The sequence below is a fragment of the Crotalus tigris genome, unplaced genomic scaffold, assembly GCF_016545835.1.
Source record: "Crotalus tigris isolate CLP2741 ecotype Arizona unplaced genomic scaffold, ASM1654583v1 scf7180000017725.2566008, whole genome shotgun sequence".
Taxonomy (NCBI): domain Eukaryota; kingdom Metazoa; phylum Chordata; class Lepidosauria; order Squamata; family Viperidae; genus Crotalus; species Crotalus tigris.
This window is the reverse complement of record NW_024096593.1, coordinates 698,776-720,156: the sequence shown is the minus strand read 5'-3', so window position 1 is coordinate 720,156 and position 21,381 is coordinate 698,776. Positions and strand designations below refer to the sequence as shown.

Sequence of the window (21,381 nt, the reverse complement as noted above, 5' to 3'; positions counted from 1 at the left end):
ACCAGTCTATTTTGCCACACATGAAAGAGCCACTTTCCTGTTCTTAATGCGATTATTAGATTTATAGTTCACATGAAATCAAAATTCTTTTATTTAAAAATAATACTAAATTATTATTTACTTTAGCCAGAATTAGTGGACCCGTAAAGGCAGGAAGTGAGAAGAAGGAGGAAAATGCTCATGCTCCCAGATAGTTGAAGCATGATTTAGGGAACCAGAAAAGTATAGTCAAATTAGTCCAAGGAATGTCAGTTTTTACTGTTCCTTTTACTATGTAAATCAGCACAGTAAACTCTTGATTTAATGGACTAATAGTAACAAGAATGATTTCTAGACCCAAATATATGTTATATCTGATTGTATTATGCATGTAATTTATGTATGACAAAAGGCAAATGGATTTTAAACTCTTCGCAATATGCATTTATATTAATTTAATTAATTAATTAAAATGCAATGAAATAAAAACATTTAAAGTTATTTGATAAATATTGAGAATATTTATTTTCATTTGAACAAGTTTGAATGAAATTCTTGGAAAACCTTCTAATTCATCATCTGGGAATTACAGGAGTGAAAGTTCAGTACATTTGGAAAGATTTAGGTTGAAGAAAAGCCTTCTATTCTAAGCCTAAGCAAGTTTTCTCAGACTGAACATTAATCAAATATTTCCCTGCACTGCTTTTCTGTATTAATGCTAATATGTTTTCATCTGCCCTTGACAAACGCAACATTTTTATCCATGGTGACTATAAACTTTTATGTATATTTTTGTTTTCCTATATTGGAATGAGTAATCTTGTTCCTTTAAATGTCTCTATTTGATATTTTTCTATTCTGCATTGTAGAGATATGTATTGTGCATCAAACTGACCTAAAGACATCTGTCACCTTCCAGTTTTTCTGCCAATCTAATTATAGGGCTTGTTGCCTTAGAGACCACTTGGCTCTATCATTTAAACAGCTGGTTAAAATATATTCTTGCAGGAGAAGGTTTGGTAGTCTCCTGGGAGAACAGCATTGACCATAAAGTTCCATTCTTACAGCTTTCCTGAGGATTTATTTTTACCTTACTATCTGATAACAGTGAAAGAACTATTAGACACACGATTTGAGTCTTGGGTCTTCAAAAGACTCAAAGATGGTGTTGCTAACATTTATAGCCTTGCTTCTTATCTCTTACATAAAATTATCTGAGGTATCTTGTGTCTTGACTCAGTACAGTACATTACTTCTACAAGTACTGGAATAATCCCATTCAAAAATTATTGTGCCAATGTGGATAAGGAGATGTAGAGTTAATAGCCTATATTTCTTTCTCCTATTCTGCTTATAAAGAAATTCATGCATTATGAATTATCCATATAGGCAGGGATCTCACATCTGACATGCTTTATCTTTGATAAGGCCAAAAATCAACTGTTTTCCTTAATACTGCTGAATTCTGGGCTTTGTTCATGGCATAATAAGTGATCAAAAGTTAATTAATGTTTAAAGAGGTTTAAGACCAAAGTTTTATTTTATCTAATTTATGTGACTGGTATTTTTACTTTAAAAATACATTTTCATACGTGACTTTAATTTAAAAATGGAAAAGTAGCATGTGCAAATCGAAATGGCAGAGTTTCATCCTCATTTTTATTTCAAAAAAGATTTTAGGCTTCATATAGATCTCATCAATGTGCCTAAACATATAAGAAAGTTGAGCCTCCCCTAGAAATGTAATAATTAAGTTGAGATTGGTAGAAAACATAAATAGTGCAGCTAAAGATTTAATGGGCAATATTCAGCTGCCTTCTGCTAAACATATTTTGTCATTGAACATGCAGCCTATCATAATAATCATTTTGTGAATAGTCAAATTACATAATATGCTCTGAACATTCTGAATGTTTCCACTAATACAAAATGATTTCCCGCCATTGCTGAATTGGTTATAAAATTGATGCCATACATCAGTTGTTTTTATTCTATTGTAGTAATGAAGTTACTAGGTCAGGTGTAAGATTCTATTCCTCATGGATAAATTTGGCCGTAATATAGCCCACACTATGGATAAAATAAGAGGTAATGAATGCTGTCCTATATACAAACTCTCATTTAAGTAGATGCAGTAGATGATGAATAGAAGATAGACAGACAGATAGATAATGATATAAATGCATTTTAAAAGGCATTCCAGTTATCTTCTGCTTTAGCTACTGTAACATATGCAATAACATTGCAATTTATTATCTTTTCCAATTGTTTCAAAGTATCTTTGTTAAATCACTTGTCCTTTTTAATTTGTCATACAAAAAACTGTCAAGTTTTTAAGATGTCTTTTAAACTGTCCACCTTCTGGATTTAATGATAGTTTAGTTCGCCTCATCAATAAATTTAAATACATGATAACTTGTATACTACATATCTAAAATACATTTGGAATAGTATGTAACAATGTATTAATTGTAATAACTTGGTGGCCCAGTTAGGGTACATAGGTTTTAGATAACCTATTGATATTTTATCACAATTAACAGACTTCATTTCTTTTTGCTGACTTGCAAGAATTTATAAGCATCATTAGACAAAGTTTAAAAAGAAAATCATAAATGGTAAGCCAGAAAGTTAAAGGCATGAGTTAATAAAAGTAAATAAATTCAGGCAATTTAATGTATAACAAACAACACATTCATTGTTACCTCCACACCCTCCATTGCTGTCAATGATATATTTCAACCATGTGCTTATAATCCTTCATACAAGATCTTTTTTAAAAAACACATATTTCTGTTTGTTAAAAACCTCATCAGTTCTATCCAAATACCATGTTCTTGGTCTTCCTTTTTCTCCTTCTTTTTCCTCTCATCCTAGTCACATTTTATGTACAGTACTTGCTTTCTGATTTTGGCTTTATATATTATCTAGATATAACTAGATCACTCCACGTTTCCTTAAGCAGATCACTTAACATTCATTCTTGATCCTTGACACACACAAAAGCTTCATTCTAACCGTTCAATGTACTTTTAAGTTTCCCCTGACATATCTAACTCTTTCTCATATAACAAAGTAGGCAGAAGCATCTCTTATATCTCTTTTCTCACTTTTAATGATATTCATCATTAAAAGACTACATTCTACCCACTACTAGCATTTTCACATCTTAAAATTTTTATAATTATAATGGCTTAACTCTACCATTTGAATCCAAACAATGTTACTAAAACAAATTTCATCTTTTTATTTATTTTTCAAATTTATATAGCTGCCCATCTCACAAAACAAATGATCCTGAGCAGCATACAACAAGATGATAAAAGATCTTTGTTAGAAAATGATGAAATCGTTAATTATGATAAAAATTGTTAATTTCTAACTTCCTTGCTTAAGACTGTCTTAGACAAACACAGAATAGCCTCTGTATTCTTTATTCAATATTTACTATTTAATTTATTTGATTTACAGTCAAAGCTACCCAAAAGCTAACTGAGAGTAATTTTGTATATAGCAAGTAATAATAAATGGAATTGAGCACAAAGAATGAAGTATCTCATCAATAGAGGGGAAAAAAACCAAGAACAAGAATCTTCCTTAAGGCTATTACAAATGACCAAATGTTTTTGTTGGAGATTGTATAAATCTCTGTTTCCTTCACAATTGTAAAGATAGACCCTGTGTCTGCTTTGTTTTGATGTATTTCATAATACAATATACAACAGCTTATTCAGAAAACTTCAGAGAATAATTAATTTCAACAACACTGTCTGTAGCATTAATCAACGAAAGGTTACCATCTTTTACAAGGCCTATTTTCTAGTATTCAGTAAATTGAGTTTTAAAAGAATTCCTATAAATGTGTGACAATACGTTTTATAATACTTTTCCACATTCATTATAAAACTGATGAAATTCTTTATGTACATAAAAAATATTAGCCATCTATCCATTAAACCTGAAAATAGGTTAAGACTTTATAATAAATTATTTGGTGTCATGTCTTACCTTGCAGTACTGGGTACCAATGTATTTATTATTCACCTGAAAACACTGCCAAGGCAAGAGAAGTTCTCAGTAACATCAATCAATTACAGCCTCTCATTTCAACTCATGCAGACATGCTACTTAATTCAGCCAGACAACAGTTGCCAGAAAGCTTGAAGAATTCCTTAAAGATGCTTTCAGAAACTGTAAGTTTCAAAAAATAATCCCTGCTGTGGAAACTAAATTATTAGATGCCCAGATATTGCTATGGTCTGTGGAATCTGTATGAGGAACAGTTGACTTGGTTACAAGCTTCAGATGATTATCATATTTTTCTCTTCCCTGTTTGGACTGTTATTAAGCAATTTTATGGATATTAAACTTGATGCTTTTAATATAAAACAGACAAGTCTGTATCATATTACATTTAAACTAGCAACTGATGAATAATAAATCATTACTATTTTTGAAGAGTGGGAGCTCTCATTTTTATATATATCATTATTAGTGTATTCCTCCCTATCTTTATAATTTATATATTTTATTTGTGCCTGATGTATTGTGGCATAACCATAAAAAAGGAAAATTAAACTATGATGGAGAAACTACTTTTAACTCTCGTGTTATAACTTTGAAGTACCGTTTATTGTTAAGCACATTGCATACCCATATATTTTGTTTTATACAAATCTTGGCCTTTTCTGTTTTATCCACTAAACAGAATTTGACATTTTGAAATTCAGACATCTTTTGGTTTATTGGTCTTTAGAATAAGGAAAAGACAAAATGCAGAGCCTCTAATATACTCATTTGCCAGTAACTTGTAATGACATGCATCATATTTTAATGGTATGAAATTATAAATTTGCATTTGAGATAATGAAAATCACCTGGACTAACAATCATTGATAATCTAATGCCTATTCCCCATTAGTTAATATATCTGATGGTATATGATTTCTTTAAAAGATCAATTATGTGTTATGTAAAGGAATGTTTCCATTTACTAGTTATGAATTCCTCCAGATTTCCAATTAATATTTCTGAATTATTAGAGTAAAATAAGGAAGAAAATTTTCCTATTTATATTTTCCATATCAACCATTTTATCTACTTTTAATATATCCCCCACTCATGTTTTCATTATGATTAATTATTAAATTTATGTTAAACCTAACTGCACACTAAAAATCTCAACCTGTACAGGTTTTTTTTTTCAGGAAACTTCTCAAGGACTTTATATGATTTTGGTTGCTATTTCCTCCAATTTATCATGCTCTACAGCAACCTTTTAATATTTTTGAGATGTAGTAGCCAGAACTATACAGATAGTCCTCCACTTATTACCACAATTTAAGTAGAATTCTGGTTGCTAGGCAATGTGGCTGTTAAGGGAGCCATCACATGACTGGACCTAATTTCATAACCATTTTACTGCAGTCGTTAAGTGAATTATTACAGTCATTATGCGAATCACATGGATGTTAAATGTATTACACATTCGTTATGTGATTCATGAGTGTTAAGTGTATCACATGACTTTGTTTATTGGAAGCCACCTGGCAAGGTCACAAATTGTGATCCCATTGACCACAAAACACTGCAACCAGTTGCAGTCATTTACCAAGTACCCAAATTGTAACTATGGGGTAGTGCAATGGCTATAACTTTGAGAACAGGTGTCACTTTTTCAGAGGCCATCATGATTTCAAAATGTTGTTAAACAAATGGTGGTAAGTTGAAAACTATCTGAATACTGTAGTTCAAATGCAGTCTTGTTATGCTTTTGCCTCCATTTAGTTCCTTATGAGTCTAAATATTTACTTTTTTTGACAATGACCACACAAAAGATGTTTTCTTGACTCTACAACATAAATATTCAAAATAAGCCTCACTGAGTTTGATAGTGTTTATTCTTATGTAAAAACAGAGATTTTAGTCTTAACCTTCATAATATCCATTGGGTTGTACAAGCTTTGAAAAAGATTTTGAAGAAGTACTTTGGACCTTATGTAAGATCAGCACTCTCATATGTCTGGTTTCCATGCAAGCATGAGAAAAAAATTCAGTTGTTTTAGGAGGTTGACATTAAAGTGAATGCAACTATTAAAGCAAACACAACTTTTTTCAGTGTCTGAACAAAGCTAGTAATGAATAGCAGAGTTATCCTGTGCTGATGAGAAATCCAAAACACTTCTAAATCATGTCTTGAAGCATGAATAGTCCCAATTTTCATACATAACAAAAATTAACATAAATAAAAATGAATTGTAGACTAGGTTCTATTTCTATTTGTATCCTGCCAAATTGTGTTTAAATTAAGTGAACTTTCTTAGCTATGGAACAGTGTACAGTGGCTTGGTTCACATAACTCATTTAAGTTTAGAGCCATGATTTATAAGCCACAATGACAGGGTTCACACAGCACAGATCCAGATTCAACAAACCTTATAGAGTCCGCATGAGAGCCAGAAGAGTATATTTTATTATCTTAGTTCTGAGACTGCATTGCCTACCTTTTGTTGATTGCACACTCATCTTAATTTTAGACAGAGTTATTTGTGCATGCCTTTAAGGATCAGCTTATCAGAAGTGCCCTTTTAGCTTTATACACAGCCCGTCCTGGTTGTGTCTTAAAAAAACCAACTTTGCCAAGGAATAGCGCTGAAGAGAATAGTGAACAGGAAAATCAGGATCATCCATCACAAATCAAGAGACAGGATTCCATACCTCACCACTCAGAATATGATGAGGAAGAGTGGGTAAGTAACCTCAAAATCCCATTTTTGCTTTCTACCTTTTATTCAATTGTAAAGTATTTGTATTTAAAGAGTTAGCCATATCAATAATACTGGATTCTTGTGAGACTGAAGAAATAATTGACAGATTTTTCATGAAGAATGTGTGCTTCAGGTATAGTATGCTTCATGTAATGTTAAAGTTAACTTTTATTATGCCTTCATTAACATATTCATATTCAGTAAGTATTTTAACTTGAATGCTGATACCGTACACTAGTTATAGTTTGCATTTTTTCTATCACTAATTTAGAAATATACTGTGAAGAAAGAGGATTTCAGCAAGACTAAATACATATGGTTCAGAACTGTGACAACTTTTTCTAATGTAACATGCAGTATTTCAAGGATTACTAGTACTTCTGTACATTAAACAAAATACTTTATTTCATTACAACTTCAGTGGTTTATCTTTACTCATTTTTATTCTTTTCTTCTTGCATATATTCTTTTCATTATTTTTCTTCTGCTCATCAGGAGTTGTCTCCTAAACTCACCAAGCTAGTTATTACTCCAGTGTAGTTATTACTCCAGTGTTCTAATCCTCATAATTTTAATATATGTACACATATACATTTCAGAATTGTGAAGTGAAAGCTGGCCATGAGGTTTCATCTTCTATTCCAGTAAAAAGCCAGTTAAGCAAGAAAGATCCAAATATTGGTACTATTCTGTCTCAGATCCAGGAAAGAAATGTAAATAGCTTCTGATCTACTTTGAATATGCAGAGGGCTTGTAGTTTTGTTTTATTTAAGTGGTTTTTCTTCTTTACAAAATAGCATACTAGAAAATCCTGTTTATTTCTTCATTTTGTATTATAAAAGTCTGTTTAGCGTTAAATTAGAAGAGTAAATACAGTATGTCCTAGCATACACATTTGTTTGTCTTATTTAAATCATGCTAATTCATTTTATAAAGTATAGTCTGAGCAGAAGTTCTTAAGCAGAACTATTTCCAATCCTCTCTCCCTTTCTTTTTCCACTAGCTAGTTGTCTTTGAGATTATTTTATTCTGGACACATTCACTCTCCCTATTTCCCTCATTACACTCATAGTGTCTATTTAAAAGTAAGTCCCACTGAGTCCACAAATACACTAACATCTATTTTCAGATTTCAGGATTACATATCATAATTTTGATTTGTCAAGATTGTAAACATGTCTTCATAATAGTTTGAAACGTATTTTGAAAGACCATCACTCCACAGATATTTATAGTTTTCTATAATAAGTGAGTTTTTTTTTTCTGCACTTGCTATTACCAATGGGTTCTAGCTGGGCCTGTTAAGTTACAGCAGCCAATGACATAGCAAATGGCACCTGATGTCAATTGGCCCAACAGCTATGATCCTACTGAGAAGCTGAGGTGACTGAAAGACTCTCAGGCTTCAGATAGACTGTAATGATCAGGAAGAATATATACAGATGGAAGAACACTATTAATGCTCTTCAAAGATGAAGAAATAAATGGAGACCTGAGTGGAAATCACTATTCTGCGCAGAGAGATTGGATAATCATATCACTTTGGGATCTGATGGACGCAGGGTGAGGAGTATGTGTGTAAAATAGAAGCATTTAGTAGAGGAAGTGAACAAAAAACAAAAGAAAAAAGTTTGTGGGAAGTGAGGGTAGAGTAGACTTGTTTGAGTAGATTGGTCTACTTAGATATGGACCAGGATTATGGGATAGATGAGAAGAAGTGCTTTGGGCATAAGGGCAGTTTTCTCTGCTGTAGAAGGGATCTATGAGAAATCTGGGGAATAGAGGATAACAAGAAGATTTTTCAAGAGACTTATAGAAAGAGATGTATAGGGCAGATTGTTCCAGGGGAAAGGCACCTTACAGATTGGTTCTAGTCACTACTTTTAGCTCAGTGTCCCAGTCTAGGTGCCCAGAGTGGCAAAAGTATTTGGTCTGTAAGTACCAGGATTATTGTTGGATGATAAATCTTTTATCCATTATTTACCATAAATAAATAAATAAGCAGACCTATATTACTCTATATATCTTGGACTATATATCTTGGAGACTATTCAGAAACTGAAATTAAGTCATAATGTAGTAGCCAAACCTAGTGAGTGAGAGCTGCTATGTAAGCATAAAACTAACGTAAGCTGTGCATTGATTACCAATTGACTTCTGGGTACAATTCAGAATGCTGATTTTGACTCATAAAGCTTTATGTGGTTTGGCATCCACTGTCTCAGGACTAGGGGTGTCTGTATTGACAATTACTGGCTTCAAAGCCCTGTGCTTTTTAATGTGTATTATATGCCTAGTACACATGTAAAAAGAATGGGATTTGTTTATCCAGTTTTTTCTGCCATTTAAAGCCAGTGATGGCTACTTCCTATGGCCCTACTCAGAGCCATCTACTTCAGGTAGAACATAGCCACTTGATCAGCACTTCCTCAGTAAGAATATTGAAGATTACCTCCACTACGAGATTTGGCAGAATCCCTAGAACTTCCTTTCTCAGAGATCTGGAACACAATTCCAGATATTCAGAAAATGGAGCAATTCCATCAAACATTTAATATTAAAAGCCTTACTGGAAGAAAACTTTTGTGATTTTAATTTAGTTGTGTAATATATTATTTTATTTTCTATTTTTGCGTTATGTTGATTTCAATATATGTTGTAAATTGATATGAGCCTCTTAGGAGCGCAGGCATATAAGGAGATAAGATATTAAGTACGGTAGTCCTCACTTAGCAACAATAATTGGAACCAACAATTTGATTCCTAAGCCCTGTGGAAAATCATGTGACTTCAATTTAGGATTTTATTACTGCCTTCTCAATTAACTTTGCTTGTTGCAAGCCAATTGCAAAGCATGTAAATGGCAATAATGTGACCGCAGGATGCCGGACAACCATAAATTGCAAACCTTGATCTCAAGTTATACAGTATTTTTAATTTTTTAAAATTGAATCTTTAATTCAAATAGACACTGCACACATGGTTTTACATTTGCCCTCTATAATCTTGAGACAAGCATTCTTGTCAGTATCCTCTAATTTTATTTCCCTAGCAACAGTCCTTTAGGTTTGGGGGAGGGGTTGATCCACTGACCCTGGACGGCTCAGTGCTTGAATGGGCACTTGACTTAGGTCTTCCCAATCCATGTCCAGAACTTTAACCACCATAGCTAACAAAGAACTGATACCAGGTGAATTAAAATGTTCTGCGATTAAATCACAGAAACAATCTTCTGCGTTTTAGGGGGACAATCTTGTAAATGCAAAAATAGCATATAAGAAAAAAAACCAGTTTGCTTTCACATTTTTGTTCATAAGCAGCAAGGGGACTTAGTGGATTGAAATCTAGTTCTCTTTCTTCATTTTTCTTCCGTAAACAGAATAAACTTAATCTCGGTTTGCATTTTGCTGACCCAGAACCTCTCTGCTTTCCTGGATCAGATTAGAAAATCCATTTGCTATGGCAACAGTAGCCAGAAGAATACTCATTAATATTTTATCAGCACAATATCACTTTCTACATTTGTTCAGTTTTCTTGTTTAAATGTAAAATGTATTCATTTACATCAAAGTTGCTGTATGATATTCAGTATTACGATAAAAACAGTAAATACGTAAATACAATATAACAACAGAGAGCAGAAAAAATTAAATAGCCAATTGTCCTGAAGGGCATATTGTTCTCTTTTTTTCTCCCCAGGGAAAGCTAATCCAATATTCAGTAAATTAATAACTCAGCTAGTATTTTCAGGAAATTTGACATAAGGAACTTTGCCTGGCAGAGGTATTGTAAGTGTTCATATTGAATATTACTCTTTCCACTACAAAAGCAATTAAAATACTAACAGGTGATTAAGATTTATTCTATATTAAGCTGCTGAGTAAAATATAATTGCTAATAGCATCCATTTTGTAAGGAGGGTTACAAAAAAAAATCACATTATATATAATGCAAGAATTTGGTGGGCACCAAGCTGCTTGGAAACCACAGTTGTTTATTTCTGATTAGGTAATGTGGCTGGTTGTAAAGGACTGTTTGAACAGTAGTCAGCAAAACCTAAAGCTCATCTTGACCAGACTTAAGATGAGAGTATTTGTTAAAAACCTTATTCCATATTTGTTTGTATTTTGGAAAATGATGCATATGATTTGCAGAAGCTGTACTTTGAATATAGCCAGTACTTCAAGTAAACTTTTCCATAGCAAACTTTTAAAGATCAATAAGGTATCAGCACTTTAAATTAAACTCAGAAGCAAATGAGTATAGTAATCAATGGGGCTGATAAGAGAATTGGTATACTCTGCTCTGAACACTAATACAAAGGTACACTGGGGAGTCCTTCCTATTCTCTGAGCTTGTTTGTTTTCTTGCAGTCATTTCTTTCCCCAACTAGGTAACATCATCAGTGCGAATTAGTTGATATGACCTAGTTTGGGTAAAAAAACATCTGCAAGAAAACAACCAAGCTCAAGGAGTACCAAGGTCCTCTCATTTCAATCCTGAGCTACAAAAATTTTTCTTTATTGGTACAAAGGTATGCTTAATTAGGATCACCATGTTTGGGCTGCAAAAAACACATGACTTTTAGATGACAGGATTTAAAACTGTTATTCTTGTTATCATCTACTAGTTCTCTTGAATTTTTGCTACCATCTGTTTGAAACAGCACCGTAGATCTGGTAAGCCAATTTTCATAACACTATTACAGCCCTAGGATGATAAAAATGCCACTTTTAATACTTAAATGCTCTAGAAGCATTATTTGTTCTAATTAATACTAATACATTTGAGGGACCAATTCATCTCATTAACATTTACAATTTGAAGCATTTAAACTTTATGATTTTTTTTAATTAAAGAGAAAATGTGGAAACTTAAATGTATATTTTAGCTGTTGCATTTCAGAAATAAAATATAAATTAATCTTAAGTTTATGTTTAGGTTTACCATCATTATATATAAGTCTGTTCTCAGACTTATATGCAGTTACTAAATACAATATGGAAACATATTGCTGAAAGTTACTTATCATCATTGCCATCATCATTATCATTATTTCAGCTGCAAATGTACTGGTTTTTCATTAAAAAAAACCAAAAATGATAGAATCAATTTTTGATCATATAGCCTGGTTTTTATCCTCTGTACAGTCAAAACATTTCAACTAAAATAATATTTCTTCAAAGACTTTTCTTTAATCCCTAAAAAAATGTTAGTGAGGTTTGAGTTGACTTAGCATATTCTTAGAATAATCTGGAAAATAGGTGACTTTGTTTCAGCCAGCCAGAAGAAACACTAGAATTAATTTCAAATGGATAATATAGCATTGTGTAATCATTCAAAGAAAATAAACTATTCATCATCAGCACCAAACATGGTTCTTTTCCTATTTGTTTGTTTTTTACATTTTTATCATTCATTAACTTTCCTTTTATGCCTGACTAAACAGCCCATCCAGTGTGTCCATTTAGAAATATTCCAGTTTCGGCCTTCCAGTTTTGCGTCACTGTGAGACGGGACACAGGAAGGCAGAGCTCTGCCTTCCGTGTCCGATTCGTCCTGCTGGGGCCCCTGAAAAGGGCCTAAAGTCATCCTAAAGAGGCAGTGAAGAAAAAGGGATGCCTTGTCAATCATGGAGAGGCAGTGGTCTCTCCATTCGATCCAAGGAAAGCCCTCTAAACCGACAGGGGAAAGACTGGCCACACCTCTGCGGCCGGCCATTAGGTGCTGATAACCGAAGAACAAAAGCTTTAATTAGCATTGTAAACTGCATGTTGGGACTGGGTGAGAATATTGATCCTTTCTTTACTATTTTACAACTGAATTTCCTGGGAAAGGTTCTCAAGAAGCTTAAAACCTCTCGATGTGAACGGAAGCAATGTTTTAAATTTTATGTGGACAGAAATACACAATATTGAAATGACAGTAATACAAAACTACAGTTTTGATCAATCTGAGAACTGAAATAATTATTAAGATTTTTTTCTTTGGAAAAAAAATTACTGAGGTGAAATATAAGAAATCAACCCTTTGTGTTAAGAGTGGAAAATGGACTTTGATTGACATCTAATGGTGGATTTGAGTACAGCACTGTAACTAGCTTCTTGGCTGCTTGGTGACTTTCAGCTTGGGAGAACAGCTGGCAATAAAGGAAAATATTTTGCCATATTTATCATCCTGACTTTCTTGGACTATAAATAGCTACTGAGCTTGGATTTTTAATCTCAAGAGCTAGTGAGAGGGAAAGAAAAATTTGACTTTTGAATTCGTCTGGCTGCAGGGAGGTTGAACATTTTGAATACTTGAAACATTGTGGATTACAACCTGTCCTGACTGATAATTTTCAGGATACTTGAGACAAAGGATTACTATAAAATATTGCTATTAGGACTGGATTATAAAGGCTATATACAAAGACCAGAAAACTAGAGGAAATTTTGTTCCACTCTTACTGAGTCTGGTGATACTAGAGGATATTAAAGAAAAGACAAACACCTTTCAGAAGGAAATACTTTCTATATTACAGCAAATTCATCAAACAATTGTTGCACACAAAGAGGACATAAAAAGAAACCATAATGAGACTAAAAATAACCTAGATGATATAAAGGACCAAATTGAAGCTACAACTGGAAAGCTCCCAGACAACGACTACAAAGTATGAACAAATAAATCAGAAATCAGAGGGTGAAGCAGAAGAAATGGATCTAGAGATGGAGGAGATAGGAGAAGGAAATATGAACTGCCATACACAAAATACTGCAAGACCTACCTATAACAATGAAAATACAAAAGACCCTTTATTCCTTCCTCCAAAATAAACCTGATGACAAGGAAGAAGATTCTAGAAAATGGAACATAGAGCGGGCAGGGGAAATGTCTAGGGCAGTGGTTCTCAACCTTTCTAATGCCGTGACCCCATAATACAGTTCCCCATGTTGTGATGACCCCCAACCACTTATACATCACCAGGTGCCAGGGGCGTGGCCAAAGAAAAGGGGGAAAAATGGCGGACAGCCTTGTTTGGCGACCCCCGTGAAACGGTTGTTTGACCCCAAATGGGGTCCTGACCCATAGGTTGAGAACCACTGGTCTAGGGCAGAGGTCCCTCACCTTTTGGGCACCAGGGACCAGTTCCATAGAGAAAGTTTTTTCTATGGACTGGAAGGGGCATGGTTCTGTGTACTGCCTGCATCTCACGGATGGGGCTTTGCTTGTTTATGCAGATCGGTTGCTGGTATGTTGCAGCTAGGTACCAGTTCACAGATCGGGGGTTGGGAACCGCTGATCTAGGGAATGTAGATGGGGGAAGTTCCTCCCCCCCAAAATACTCTACCTAAATTGTCTTTCTCATGCCAAGCAGCTTTCACAAAAATAGAAAGAAAATTCTTGGGCAATTTAATTGCCTTGGCCTGGAAAGCTGCTTGGCAAAGAAAGAAAGCGATAGTTAGACTTAAAAAAATAGTGGATTTGATTTATCATAGGTGGCACTATCTGTTTAATATACCTGTTTGAATATGGTTAAAAGAACGGATGATCCTTAGATATACATAACTAGATTTTTATAATGGAAGATTTTTTAGTTCTAATGATTTTTCTTCTTTTTTTGATATGGGAAATTTGAAAATAAGAGGAGGATTGGAATGAATAAATTTTTTTAGCTATATAAATGTAATAAATATTGAGAAAATCATAACTGACAAAGATACTTTAAATATTGATGGGAAATCAAACTTAATAAGAACACAAAAAACAGGATATTGACTTATGAATTGATATTATTGTTATTTCTATAATAATAAAATATGATGAAGATGTTTATATCTAATTTTGTATCCATCAACAGTACTAAGAATTGTAATTGTTTAATGAGGGGGGGAAAGGAAAAATATGGGGAAGAAAGGAAGATCAAGGAAAAAATTCTGGATTGTGCAGTACTGAATAAATTTATATTGAAGAAGTTAATGTTCAAAATGTGAACCAGACAACGTTAAGATGATATAAGATGATACTTTTATCCAGTATATCAGAATCTGTATTTATATCTACTGCATATCTATTTGGTCAGCTCATGACGGCAAACATACTTAATGCCTCCTATTTTCCCCACAGCAGCAACCCTGTCAGCTGGGTTGGGCTGAGAGTGACTGGTCCAAAACTACCCAGCCAGTTTCATGTCTAGAATCCATAGTCTCTTGGTTTCTAGATCAGCATCTTGGCCATTGCACCAAACTGGCTCCCATAATACAACTCTTCTGCAGTTAAAATCTGTCACATCTCATTTCCAGGCATTAAAACTGTATTCTTTGCTTACCTGAAAATGGGATAAATATGTTTATTGGGCTTGTAAAATTCTAATTGCCTTTTGTAATTTTAGCTGTAAGCTCCTAGAAAACAATTGTTGTGTGTGTGTGTGCACGCGTGCGATTATGTGTGTATATTCACATAAGCAAAATGTGTATGCATGCATAAAATACCATGTTCACACAGAAATGTTTAGTATTGAGTAAAGCTTTGTGGTCAGTTCTATAAGTTTGTTATGCACATGTAGTTCAATTTGAGGAAAGTTACAATTGTCTAAAAAGAGATCATGTTTATGATTCCAGTGTAATCTTGTAATGAATGATTGGAACTGCATAAGGATATAGGAAACAACTTACATAATTTAACTTAAACTTGTAAAAGCTGAACTCAAGAAGATCTATGCCAAAATGCTTTAATACAGTACTAATGTATATTAATATATCAGTATAGACACAAAGAATCAGGATCATTTGTAAGGTTGAAGCATGGAAGATTTATTCAAGTCTATCCACAAGAATCTGATCAACTAAAGTTTAACACTAATTTGGTACTAGATAAAGGTCAGTGGAATTCAAGGGAGACTAGACTTGAATGTCTTATGGCAATGCAAGGACTCTAAATTGTGATGTGTTTAACTCCACCCCCAGCTTTCCCTGTTCTTACTCTATAGCACCATCTTAAATTATGTAATATTTTTATTCTAGAATTATTTAAAAATAGCAGTAAAGATCTATTTAAGATTGATTAAATGGGGGACTCTGTTCTTTGGTATATTTCTTTCATTTCACTTGTTCTATAATATACCACTATAAACTAAGCAATTATACTTTTTCATGCAACTGTTAATACTGAGTAATGATACTGATATTTTTTTCAGGATAGGGTGTGGGCCAATGTAGGGAAGAGTTTAAACTGCATTATTGCAATGGTGGACAGATTGCTTGAAAAGAAGAACACTCCCAGCATCAGTAAGGAAAATGAGAAAGAACCTTCATCAACATCTCACATAAGTGGTAAGGAATGCATTTTTATTGTTGCAAAAGAAAAATAAAATAAAATGGTAAAATCAGATAGTGCTGACAGTCTAGTTCTTCACCTTTTACATTAAAAGGCTATTTATCAGATTATGAATTGGTAGCATAATCTGATATTGCTTGAAGTTATGAATTTGACACTTATCTCCTCTCAGTAAACTGCATGCTGTTTTCAAAATAAAGGTATTAGTATTATGATTAAACATTGGGATAATAGTTCTGAAACTTCTCAAAATTAGTGACCAGTGGAAAGGATAATTAAATTTCAGAACTATAAAAAGGGCATGAAGACTTGAGGAACTGGCCTCTGTATTATCGCAGCTACTATTTCTAATATCATAATTTATAACTTATTCTGAAGTATGTCCCCCTCTTAATTCCATGGAGTATAGTCCAATGTAAGGTTTTAGAAGATTAATATTTTTTCTGTATTAACTAAGAAATTAAGAAAGATGGATTCCAATTCTTGAAAAGAATTTTCCTAATAAAAAGGGAATAGCTAGTTTAAAATGTGAGAAAAGGTATGACAAAAGATATGAGAAAAGGAGTGAAAAATTGAAATGAAATAATATAATAGTGTGATATTGAAACTAATGAACTGAAAATGATAAACTGAAGAATATGAAGGAATGCATGAATGGATGGCTTTTAAATGGAAGGAAAGGAGCCTGAAAAGCAATAACATAATTGCTCATAGCCAGAATTTACAGTTGAAATAGTGAAGAAACGTAAGAGTCATGAAGAAAATTAACAGCTCTAGAAACATATTGACAGTAAAACCAAAAGAGAAAGATTGGTTTGTGAAATAGACAATAGGTCTCAGGGAATACAGATTAGAATGTCAGAGGTGCAAAGTTAGTGGCATGCTATATAACACTATTAATATAAGCATAAATGCTTTGGTCCAATTAGCTTTATAGATAAAATTGCATGACTAATTAATTGCTGATACCTGATATATGACCACAAAATACTTGATTTTATTGAGCAGCTTTTTAAAGAGCTGGCATCCATAATCTGCAGGTACCACTAAATTATGATTGTTTATTTGGAACAGTCATGTTATAAGCAAATATCTCTTTTGTGTCATCATTTAAGATTTATATATTTATATTAGACTCTAAGTTACCTTGGTAAAAGATGAGTTGAATGCATTCTATAATGAAAAAAGTCAGGAACACATTAAAACAGGAGTTCCCAACCTCCGGGCCGTGGCCCACTATCAGGACACGCCCTATTTGGAACCAGGCCGCACGAGTGGTGGGCTGGCAGACACATGCAGCTCCACTTGCGCAAGCAGCACCCGAAAGGTTTCTCTCTTCTGTGAGTGGAGGCCTGGTTCCCCTCTCCCTCTCCCCAGGCAAGCAGCCAAGCCACCTGCTCCTGATGCTCCCAAAGCAGAGCGATGAGAGCAAAAACTGAGTGGAACAAGCGCTCCCTGCTCAGCTTTGTTGACTCCATGAGGCTGCCTGTGCAGGACAACTGATCCTCTTTTGGACCGCCAGGCAGCCTTGGTCGGTCTGAAGGAACATGAGGCCGTGCCCCCAAAGGCTTTTCTTCTCCTCACCAAAGCTTTTGCAAATGCACAAAAGGCTTCGGGAGAGGGATCTTGCACTGCTTCAGGCCTTCAGTCCCTTTGCAAAAGCTTTTGGCATGAGAAGCCTGAAGAAGCACGAGACCACGCCCCAAAGGCTTCTCTCTTGCGTGAGTTGGATGCGCTCTCCCCTGCCCCCAGCAACAGTTGGAGACTGCTGCATTAAAGCATCTGGATATTTATTCCAGACCATTATGTCCAAGACTCCTGTTTTCCTCCATAAAACTCTTGCAAAATGACAACTGTGAGACCTATTAAACATATTTGCGAAAGAAATCAGCTTTCTACCATTTCACCCTATCCCATTTGATTATGAGCTTGACTGATGAATATTTTGGTTTGGGATGTGCAAAGTTTTTTTTTTCAAAGAAATGTTACATTTTTTAATAAGTGATAATGAATTATTTCAAAGTTCCTCTGCTGATGTTTCTGTGATTGCCTTGATGGTATGCTGGGATTATAAACAGGGATTGTAACAATCATAAATACTTAGTAAAATCCTCCTCATGAAAATCAATTAATGCATCTGCAATAGCAATAAAAGTGCCAGGCAAGTTTTTGTTTCTACCAGAGTGAAACAGTTACATGTAATTATTATTCACATTTGGACTTTTCTGCATTTTTCATACAAACTGGGGAAGAAGGTCTTTCTCCCACAATTGGGAATAAAAGGATTTTATTCATATCTGCTGAAGCAGCTAGGGGGATACAACATAATATAGAATACCATGTCTCCAGATAAATAACTTTCACATTAATTTTATATTATATTATGAATATTTAGCAATATATGAAAAAGAATAAAATAATACAAAATGTCTACACTCTGTATTTTACTTTGCTTATCACAAAATTCTAGTTCTTAAACATACTTAAAAATATTAATGAAAAACATCAGCCTTGCAAATGATTCAACAGGAAGTACAAAGAAATAAAATATTCCCTTGGTTGTTTAATACATGTGTATTAGATTGTACAACTCAGTAAATAATATGTATAGCTAAATTAATTATCAAAAATCAAGATTGTTACTTTTGTCAAGAAATATGACAAGTAGAAAAGTAGTGGGTACTATCATGTCTGCTGGGAAAATGACTATACGTGCTTCTATCCATTTAACATACAGACGTGTGCGTTAGCAATGTCTGTGAAACATAAAAGTACAATAAATGCTATGGGAATAGGTTATTTAAGTATGTGTGATAAAATAAGTGAGATCATTAAAAATGAGTGAATGTGGACTGAATACAAATGTGAATGACAATTATGAAAGAAAAATATATAGCTGATTTGATCATGTAGAAAGAATGAATATTGATCTCATCATAAATCAATTATATAGTATAAACAATTGAGAAGAAGGAGATGGCTGATAAACATATGATGGGCTTTTCCAAAAGGGAAAAAAGAGAACATATAAAAGGCAAAAGACAATGCGTGAAGCGGTATGAGGAGGCAAGAGGTTTTTGCCAGTAGGAATGGGAGTAAATTATTTTCAGTTATATTTACTATTTTATTTTCTTGATAGTTTCAGTGATAGTAACTGTGAGACCTTAGAGTCCTAGTGGACAATCACTTAAATATGAGCCAGCAGTGAGCTGCAGCTGCCAAAAAGGCCAACATAGTGCTAGGCTGCATTAACAGAGGGATAGAATCAAGATCACGTGATAATACCACTTTACAATGCCTTGGTAAGGCCACACTTGGAATACTGCATCCAGTTTTGGTCACCACGATGTAAAAAAGATATTGAGACTCTAGAAAGAGTACAGAGAAGAGCAACAAAGATGATTAGGGGACTGGAGGCTAAAGCATATAAGGAACGGCTGCTGGAATTGGGTATGTGTAGTTTAATGAAGAGAAGGACGAGGGGGGACATGATAGCAGTGTTCCAGTATCTCAGGGGCTGCCACAAAGAAGAGGGAGTGAAGCTATTTTCCAAGGCGCCTGAAGGCAGGACAAGAAGCAATGGGCGGAAATTAATCAAGGAGAGAAGCAACCGAGAACTAAGGAGAAACTTCCTGACAGTTAGAACAATTAACCAGTGGAACAGCCTGCCTCCAGAAGTGATGAATGCTCCAGCACTGGAGGTTTTTAAGAAGAGACTGGACGGCCATTTGTCTGAAATGGTATAGGCCAGGGTTTCTTGCCTGAGCAGGGGGTTGGACCAGATGATCTCCAAGGTCCCTTCCAACTTTTTATTATTATTATTATTATTATTGATCAGTGCACAGTCAGCCAGATGTTCAGACTGGATTTGGCATTTTGTCTACCTATCGAATCCTTACCCAGGACCTGGGATAGGCAGATGTGGATGTTTGATGGTATTACAGATATCGTCGCAGGATGGAAGCAGTTCCTAATAAGGCTGCCTTTTGCAATTGACTAATAGCGAATTTTGTCAATGCCAATGGTGTTCAAGTGGTGCTCCAGTTGTTTTGGGATTGCACCCAAGGAGCCTATGACTATTGGTACTACCCTTGCTTGCTTTTGCCACAGTCTTTCTATTTCTATTTGTAGGTCTTTGTATTTTGTTATCTTCTCCAGTTCTTTCTCTTCTATTCTGCTATCTCCAGGCACTGCCACGTCCACTATCCAGACTTTTTTGTCTTTCTTATCGACAATTGTTAAGTCTGGGGTGTTATGTTGCAGGTGCTTGTCTGTTTGAATTCTGAAGTCCCAGAGCAGTTTAATTTTATCATTTTCTATGACTTTCTCTATTTTATGATCCCACCAGTTTTTGCTTACAGGCAAATGATATTTTTTGCAGATCTTCCAATGCACCATTGTTGCTACTTTGTCATGCCGCTGCTTGTAGTCAGTCTGTGCAATCTTCTTGCAACAGCTTACCAAGTGGTCCACTGTTTCTTCAGCTTCTTTGCATAGGCGGCACTTACTGTCTGTTGCTGTCTTCTCAATTTTGACTTTGTATGCATTTGTCCTTAAGGCTTGGTCTTGTGCAGCCAGAATTAGTCCCTCGGGCTCTTTCTTCAATTTTCCTGCTCTTAGCCATTGCCAGGTTTTATTATTATCTGCTTTCCCAGCTATTTTTTTCATGTATTGGCCATGTAGTGCTTTGTCTTCCCATGCCTCTATTCTGTTCTTCATTTGGTCTTTCTTGTAGGCCAGTTTGGTCTCTCCAGTAGCCAGTAAGCCTTCCTGATATACTAATTTCAGTGCATCTTCATCATTGTTCTTCAGATATTCTTCCAAAGCCATTTTTTCTTCTTCAACCATCTGATGTACTTGTAGCATTCCACGCCCACCTATTTGCCTTGGTAGATAAGTCTGTCAATGTCACTGCGTGGATGAAGGGCATGATTCATTGTCATTATTTTTCTGGTCTGCCTATCCATTGCTTTTAGTTCTGCTTGAGTCCAGTCCACTATTCCAGCTGTGTACCTAATGACTGGGATTGCCCAGGTGTTGATTGCCTTTATGGTATTTCCTCCATTGAGTTTGGACTTTAAGATCTTCTTCACTCTCTTGATGTATTCACCTCTAATCTTTTTCTTGACTTCAGTGTGTTCGATGTTGTCAGCTTGAAGGATACCCAAGTATTTGTAATAATCTTCCTCATCCAGACTCTTAATGTTATTTTCGTGGGGCATCTTGATTCCTTCAGTTTTCACTATTCCTCGTTTGATAGTAAGTGTGGCACATTTGTCCAAGCCAAACTCCATAACAATATCTTGGCTATATA

The 21,381-nt window shown here is 34.5% G+C and overlaps 1 protein-coding gene across 13 annotated transcripts in view; it reads left to right on the top strand.

Annotated features, from left to right (window-relative positions):
- Positions 1 to 21,381, top strand: part of INPP4B (inositol polyphosphate-4-phosphatase type II B) — a 291,651-nt gene that overhangs the window by 199,068 nt on the left and 71,202 nt on the right. For all 13 annotated transcript variants that reach the window (XM_039338942.1, XM_039338941.1, XM_039338936.1 and 10 more), the window contains 3 exons: positions 3,995 to 4,172; positions 6,516 to 6,728; positions 15,928 to 16,063. In XM_039338942.1, coding sequence (XP_039194876.1) covers positions 3,995 to 4,172; positions 6,516 to 6,728; positions 15,928 to 16,063 — 527 coding nt within the window. The remainder of the gene's footprint in view (positions 1 to 3,994; positions 4,173 to 6,515; positions 6,729 to 15,927; positions 16,064 to 21,381) is intronic.